The 7,836-nt window shown below is 49.4% G+C and overlaps 2 protein-coding genes and 1 non-coding gene across 3 annotated transcripts in view; all 3 read right to left on the reverse strand.

Annotated features, from left to right (window-relative positions):
• Nucleotides 1–1,874, reverse strand: part of MSH4 (mutS homolog 4) — a 64,114-nt gene extending 62,240 nt beyond the window's left edge. Inside the window, exon 1 of the mRNA XM_031968861.1 lies at nucleotides 1,299–1,874. Within this exon, the coding sequence (XP_031824721.1) occupies nucleotides 1,299–1,731 (433 nt within the window). The 5' untranslated portion in view covers nucleotides 1,732–1,874. The remainder of the gene's footprint in view (nucleotides 1–1,298) is intronic.
• A 1,101-nt stretch (nucleotides 1,875–2,975) lies between these two features.
• On the reverse strand, nucleotides 2,976–7,836 carry RABGGTB (Rab geranylgeranyltransferase subunit beta). Its single transcript, XM_031967766.1, has 9 exons — nucleotides 7,680–7,836; nucleotides 7,471–7,595; nucleotides 7,172–7,204; nucleotides 6,720–6,825; nucleotides 5,735–5,787; nucleotides 5,548–5,658; nucleotides 4,875–5,000; nucleotides 4,381–4,530; nucleotides 2,976–3,736 (listed from the first exon to the last, which is right to left on the reverse strand). The coding sequence occupies exons 1-9, from the start codon at nucleotides 7,834–7,836 to the stop codon at nucleotides 3,596–3,598; spliced, it is 1,002 nt and encodes a 333-aa protein (XP_031823626.1). The 3' UTR covers nucleotides 2,976–3,595.
• LOC111720922 lies at nucleotides 7,043–7,124 on the reverse strand. Its single transcript, XR_002770350.1, has one exon. It is a non-coding gene; the product is annotated as a small nucleolar RNA SNORD45 (small nucleolar RNA).

Below are 7,836 nucleotides of genomic sequence, written 5' to 3' on the forward strand. Positions count from 1 at the left end.
AAAAATCCAACTGTTGCGGGGAAGAGGAGAAATTGCGCCTGGAGTAGCCCGTGTGGGTATTTCTGACCAACAGAATGACTATTATCTGTGTTCTATGTGTGGGCTAATCTACCTCCGGGAAGAAAAAGTGGACTCCAAGAACAGACTTGCAGAAAAGCAAAAGGAAAAGCAAAAGCAAGGCTTCCAAAGGGAGAGTGTGAATCTAAGATGGAGGCAAGACTTGTCACATCTGAGAGCTTCCCCAAAATAAAGCTGAGGCTCCTCATGAGGAGGAGGAAGAAGCGTCTGGCTCTCCCGAGCCCCAAGAGCCGCCGTCCCAGTCTCAGGGAGGAAGAACGGCCGTAGCTGGCTGTTGCCCGCTCGGAGGCCCAGGGAATGCCATCTGCACCCCGACCGCTAGTGGAGACCCCCGTCGTCCTCCTGGGGCCTGTATTCCAGACATCCCATGGAGCTTCCCCAGACTTATCCGGCTTCGAGTGTGTAACGTGGGGATAAGGACGTTGCCAAAAGGAACCTGTTTGTGAAATACTGGGCAAGAAACTGAAGCCCCTGAGGAACAAGGTCAACTGTCTCCCTTCGCCCAATGAAGTCAAGGGTGCAGGAGAAAAAAGTCCCTTTGGTGAGTTAACGGCCGGACATGGAGTGTAAGGAAGGGGGTAATTTGCCCGAAGGCAAAGACACGGAGTGACTCAGAGGGAAGTAAGCACCACCAAGAGCACACATGCATGATGACAGCAAGGCAAACGGAAAGAACCCTTTTAAAACAGACGCTGCAGCTTATAGAGGAAATCCGAGATCTCCCTGCCAGCTCTTGGCCGAGGTGCAGGATCCTCCCACAGGGCACGTGGCCGCGCGGCACGTTTCCCTCTACTGCTAACTTAGATCCGCTTTTTCCTCTTTGGCCCTAGAGTTCCTTGGAAACGCTCTCGGAGCGGGAGGGGAGAAGCCGAGGGAAGTCGTGGCGATCATTTAAAAAACTATGGTGACTTTTAAAAGACAAAAGTGTATAAGAGGCATGTCTGACTTCCCGGACGCCCCTGCGGGGCCAGACCCTCTGTGGGGGCGAACTCTCCGAGAGCCAGGGTTTGATTAGCTGGTTTGGGGGATTTTTTTAAACAGCGGAGAGCTCCCCAGGAGGGGAGAGGAGTCAGTCAGCAGGAGCTTATTGTCTCGTGGTGGGACAATGTGAGGGGGATCACACAGACGAGGGCGCGGCTGCTGCTGCAGCGGGGAGAATCCCGGGTCCCCCTCACACCTCCCCCACCCCGAAGCCCTGCAGGAGGGAGGGGCCGCCCCACCTCGCTCTCTCCCAGGGGCGCCGCCCCGCGGGCTGGGGCTGCTGCTGCTCCAGCGCAAGGGCCCCGACACGGGGCTGCTGCTGCCGCCGGGCCCGGGCCCCGGCCCTGACACGGGGCTGCTCCAGCGCGCGGGCCCCGGCCCTGACACGGGGCTGCTCCAGCGCGCGGGCCCCAACACTGACACCGGGCTGCTGCCGCCGGGCCCGGGCCCCGACACGGGGCTGCTGCTGCCGCCGGGCCCGGACCCGGGCCCGGGCCCCGACCAGGAGCCGCAGCCGGCGGGGAAGGCCAGGGCGCGCTGGGCGGAGCCCCAGACCGGCGGCGGCCGGGGCTCCGATCTGCAGCGGGGGCCCGGCGGCCGGGCGCTTCTCGCGGGCGTGAGGAAGTTCCCCGGCCGCGAGTGCGAGGGGGGCCGGGCCCAGGGCCTAGACATTCTCCTCACGGAAGCCGCGCCCCGCGCTGACGCGTCACCCTGAGGGCTCCCTCCGCCCCTCGGATTCCAGAAACGCAGAGCGCAGGCTCAGAGCGCCCGGCGACGGAGCTCCGCCCCCTCCCAGCAGCCCTTGGATCCAGCGCCCCGTTGGGGCGGAAGTGGCTCCTGGGTTTAGGGAAGCCTCGGTCATGTGCAGGTGGAGCTTCCGGTAATTATGCGGGCGGCCCCCAGGCGCGAGAGAGGGAGCCCGATGGGCGCCGAGCTCGGCACGCCCCCTACTGGCGGGCGGCAGCCCGGCCCCGCACGAGCTCCTGGGAAACGGCCCGAGGGAAGCCGATGGTGCCTGGGAGAGCCAGAAAGCTCTGGAAAGTGAACGAGATACAGAACGTCTGAGAACAAGTGATGGGGAAAGAAAGGAGGGAGGGAGGGTTACCTTAGGGACACTGGGGGACCCAAAGTTAACAGACTCGGCGTCAGCCCGGGACGGAAACTCCCAGCAATGGGCCGGCCAGCCTCGTGCCCCGGAGGCCTCGGGAGCGAGCTCGGTGGGGGAGGGGGCACGTGCCCGCCCCCGGAGGCCTCGGGAGCGAGCTCGGTGGGGGAGGGGGCGGCCGGCCGGCCTGCAGTGCGGGAGACACGTGCCCCGGAGGCCTCGGGAGTGCAGGCAGGTCCAGAGCTGCGAGCTGGGAAGGGCCCAAAGGCCGAGCCCGGTAATTTAGGGCCGCGACCCTGGCCTGCGTGTGATGGAGGAGGGGGAACGGATGACGGGAGAGAATGTGCCGCGTTGCTCGCTTTCCCAACCTGGAAATGCTCAGCATGCACTTTGCTTGTGCGGAGCCTCGTGGTTTGTCGCACTCTTCCGCCGCTCATTCTGGCAAGTTCCTAAATCATCCTTGACCTTTCCCCATTTCGATTTCTGGCAGCTCGTTCCTGCCCTCGTGACCCCAAACCCGTATTTGCCTTTTAATAAAGGACCCCCCACACTCTCAATGGGACTCCCACCATTCCCTCAGTAAAACGACCGACCAGTTCTTCCCAGTCCTATTTTACCCAAGAGCTACAGCGACCCCGCACTCAAATTCCCAACTTTCTTGCATTGTTGGCACTTGCATTGAGGTACTTCTACAAGCCGGCTCAGCCTAGAAACAACCTGAATCTGAATCGCCTCCAGCCAGACAAATCTATCCCCAGCTCCCACCGGAGCACCGTTACACCGAGTATCGAGAAAACTAGGGGGCCCCAAATCTCCTCAGAATAGACTCCTTTTATTCTCATTACTTTTGCATGCCAGTCTGAAATCTACAAATGAACTCATTAAAATAATTTATCACAGTTTGGACACGGTTTTGAGGTGTGTACAAAGTATGGGATCAATATAGGTGGATAAGTGCACAACTTTTTCTAACACATTTACAGGAAACAAGTCTAAGAAACCAATCAGTCCTACAAGCCCTTACATCAAGTATACAAGAATGACAAGACTTCTAAAGCCTTCATAAGAGCTTTTTCATTTGACTTTTAAGAGCTCAGTAAATACAAATGACATTTATTCATTCTTCACACATCAAAAATACTAATACTTAAAGCACTAATTTCCTTAGGCATCACATGCATTAATACTACCACACTAAGTATGCTAGTGTTTTTCCTGCTTCTTGAAATGACTCATTACATGTTTCAAGTACCATTAAACTATTGCACTAAAAATCTGACAGCATTACAGTGAATTATTTGAAGCCAAGTTTTAGGATACAGTTTTTTTACAATATATATATAACATAAATATAACTATATAATTTAATAAAACTAATTTGACAATGTACAATGCATATGCGCATTTGAAAAAAAGCAGAGACTTGCTATTCTAGTTCACTAGTTCTGGCTGAACATTAATTCTTCGAAGTGCTTCCTCGGGCATGCAAAACACCGGATTGACTGGCTTGATTTGTTCATCTCCTAACAGAGAAAGTCCAGCAATTCCAAATAAAGTATGAAAAGGGTCCACCTATTTGGAAAAGAAAGCAAGGTTAGTAATGACAATCCTGACACATTACAACAAAAGTTGAATGGTCCTTAATACCTATCTAGCATTAAAGATGGTATTTAAGAAAAATATGGCCACAAGTAAAATGAGAAATGAAATAAAGGTGCACTTTTTATTGGCAAAACTTAACAAAAAAAAAAAAACCCTCTGGGGAATGAAGGAAATCAATACATTTAATTAAACAAAATTATTTTGGTATAAACTAATAATCCTAAATATGCAAATTTAAATAAGCTTTATTACATGCTAAAATTACTATCGATTGAGGAACAGTTGGCCATCAAGAGAATACATTTCTTATATCTTATCAAGAGAGTACATTTCTTATAGCCCTCACAGCCTTTCTTAACAAGTGGTTTCTGCCCAACAGCATGCTATAACAAGACAACAGAAATTATTTCGTGTTTTCCATGTTTGAAACTTGTGAATAGCCATATAGGGAAATAAATTTTTCCAATAAATCTAGTATGCTATCGGCTTCCTCCTCACATTGTTTAACTGCCAGAGGGGGCTTATAGTCACATAGTAAACAACTTGGCAATAAACAAAAACCCCATCACTGCCTTTGAGAATTTCCACACAAAAACCATAATTTAACAACTTGCCATATCTCCTGGTCTGTCTGCAAATCCTCCAGTCTCCTCATCTTGACAAGCCAAAATGAAACAACGCAATTTGTCCCGGTCAATCCAGTGAAGCCTTCCAATTATTTTCAAGGAAGCCAAGACCCACCAGGAATAACATACATCTGGTAACTAAGGGAGGGAAAAGACATTTGTTGCACAGATGAGAATGCTGCTCAGGACAGGCCAAGAATTTGGGTAAGGGAATGAAAAAGATCCCTCAAACACTATGAAGATGCCCCTCAGTTCTGGGGGACTCCACAGTGCTTATTAAGAGCTTAACTAGCAGCCAAGGCTCAGATCACCTGCCCCCCCCCCCCCAAAAAATCAGGCCTCACTGCCTGGTCCAACTACTGGGTTTTTAGAAAGGATAACAAAATATCCTTTTTGGTACATAAATCTGGCTTTTAGAAAACCAGCTAATGTCACAAAGAAAGGCCAAGGGAAAATATCTTGAAGAAAATATGAACAATTACCTTTTCTGGTCGTCCATTGAGTCCACCTGATGGTAATTGGCGTTCGCAAAGCCACCAGCCAAGCAAATCAGAATTTATTTGATGCAACTGGCTAGTAATAGCCAGAAATCCTGTGCAACAATAGATCTAAAATTACAGACATAAAGGTTCAAATATATAAACTTTGACTTCCATAGAATAGGATTATTGCTAAATTAAAGACGATATTGGAAAAATGAGTCCTAGGAACTCCAGTGGTGACCATTCACCATAAATTCCTTTTGTTCCTCCACATAAATGTATTTTTACATGTTTAAGAGAATATACTCAGGGAATGTTTATTTATTTGCACTCTATAACCACATGATTAAAGTGATTTGCATTCTATAAAAATATGAGTGAAGTGAAAAAACAAAGTGGCAACTAGTTTCTAATTTCCCAAAATGAAACGCACAACCAGACTTCAGGTTTCTAAGGAATAGTGGGAACTATAAGCCACGTAGTGAGTGGTAGTCAATTCCAGAAAAATGGATGAAAATAGATAAATATGTAGCTATATTTAAAGTTAGCTAACTAAATATATACAAAAATAAAATGTGCCACTGAACTTGTGATCATGTCACTTGGAGGACTGGGTCAACATTCTAATAACTGCTCGAGTGTTAAATATCAAGTGTAAGTTTTGATCACCTACCTGCCCAGCATGGGACTCGGAACCTGGCCTGCACCCAAATCCGCCATCAAAGTTCATACAGGATAAAACAAATTCTATTGCCTTTTCAATATTGATGGCATCTAGCTTTCCCTAAAAAACAAAGTGGTTTTTTAAAATGACATTCCAAAGAAAGAGATGAATTTAAACAAAAATATGTAAAACTCACCAAAAGTGCTAATGTTGCCACAGCACAGAAGGAAAATCTTGTATCGATCTCACCTGAGGAAAAAAAAGACCCCATGATTATAAACAGCCCAGGAAATACTTGTGGATCCCATTATATCAAGATCTGTGATCCTGCCCATTTAACATATAGCTACATCATTCCTCCAGTTAGCAAAGCTGAAAAGGACAATCTGGTGCCCCTAGAGCAGCAAATGCTAGATATCACCATATGATCCTATTTGATCCTCACAAAGGTGGGAGTTCAGGGGAAGCAGACTGCCTAGTCCCAAAGCTAAATAAGAGCAAAACTAGATTCAGGAAGCACAGGAATGTTAACTCCCCCCCTTCTTATAAAAACCAAACCAAATTGGATTTTTCACATCCCATCAAGCAGCTGGTATATCCAGTCAATCTCTTTCCTATATAGCTACATAACTATATAGCATAGCCTGCACTGTGAGAAAATACTTATATAGGAGGTAAGATGCTGTCTTCTCACTCTTAATCTTCAAATATTCAGCAAGTTTGTAAAGTTCTTTTATTTTTTTTACTCCCTCCTTTCCAGTGCAGATTGTTTTTATAAATACCAAAAAAACTTTACAAAGCCACCAAATTATCAGGGGGGAAATTTACCTACCTTATCATCCTAGACTTGCCCCCTCTGATCCAGTGCTCACGTATGCTGAAATTTAATTACTACAGTGCATGCTGGAACTTCCAGCAGACATATCTCCAGCTGCTTAGTGGGACCTGAAAAGATGGCAAACTTAAAAGGTTTAATATTTTTTAAATGTCCCACAGATACATGGACACATCTTGCCAAATCAGCTCCTAAAAAGTGAGTTTAAAAAAAAAAACCAGCCTAGCACGGAGTACATTTTTTCCCTCTTTATTATAAAACCTACTGAACCCTCTACTAGCACTTAAAACCTATTTTGATGGTGCAAGTCTGGTCATTATGGCTAAACTGAGATAAAAGGCATTACCCCAGATGTCTCCAGCAAAGGACCCATCTTCTTTCTGCAGACTTTGTACATATTCAACAACTTTATTTACATCAATAACATTAAGACTATCATAAAGAGTAAGAATCTGCAAAATAAAAGATGCAGTAATTACTAAGTTTTAAGTCAATGACCTCCGTAACTCTGCGACTGTGCAACTTCCCAGAACTTAAGCAGGCCCTTTCTGAATGCGTCTGCTTTTCCCCTACTCTTGTATTTGCTCAAGTCCGCCATTTCCCCATATTCCCACCCCAGGGTTAGAGCCCAATAGCCGCCCGGCCCAGGGCGAGGGGGCGGCCCCGTTCTAGGCCTCAGAGTAATTCTAGAGCTAAGTGAGTTATGCATCAGCTCGGCCTTCAGGTAATACATGCCGTCACATCACCGGCCTTGAAGGGGGCGCCCCCCCCCGCCCCCTCCCCCCTCCCCGCGCGCACCTGGACGGCGCTCAGCGTGTACAGCAGGTGGGGTCGTGGCTCAGCTCGCTGATGCTTTCCCCTACTCGATGCTAAGCAGGCCTTGCATGACACACCCAGGGTTAGAGCCTCAATACGCCCGGTCAGTGCAGGTGCAGCTGCCCGTTCTAGGTCCATCACAGTATCTAGAGCCAAGTGAGTTATGCATCAGCTCATGCCTTCAGGTACTCGGACATGCAGTACTCCTGGAACGGGGGCCCAGTCGCCCCGCGCCTCCCGCGCGCACCTGGACGGCCTCAGCGTTGCCTACCAGGGTGGGGGTCGTGGCCCAGGCTGGCGCTGATGCCCCACTTCGTGCTGGCAGGACAACTCGACAGGCCGCGCGATCCTCCGTGGCGGTCTGCGTAGCGCCCATCGGTCCATCCCGTCGCCCCAGTAGATGCCGCTCATGCCGGTCTAGGACATCAGTACTCCTGGACGGAGCATCAGGGCGCTCGGAGCTCAGCTATCGCGTGCGCGACTCACGGGCACGCAGGCGCCCGCGACCTCACTTGTCCCACAACTCGGCCAGAGCTCCGCGCCTCCTCCCAGTGGCGGTCCTCGTTAACGCCAGCGTCAGTCGCCTTGCGGGTCTCGCCGTCAGAACTCCCGGAGGAGGCATCAGCGCAGGCGTCAGCTATCTCCAT

This window comes from Sarcophilus harrisii, chromosome 4 (genome assembly GCF_902635505.1).
Source record: "Sarcophilus harrisii chromosome 4, mSarHar1.11, whole genome shotgun sequence".
Lineage (NCBI taxonomy): Eukaryota > Metazoa > Chordata > Mammalia > Dasyuromorphia > Dasyuridae > Sarcophilus > Sarcophilus harrisii.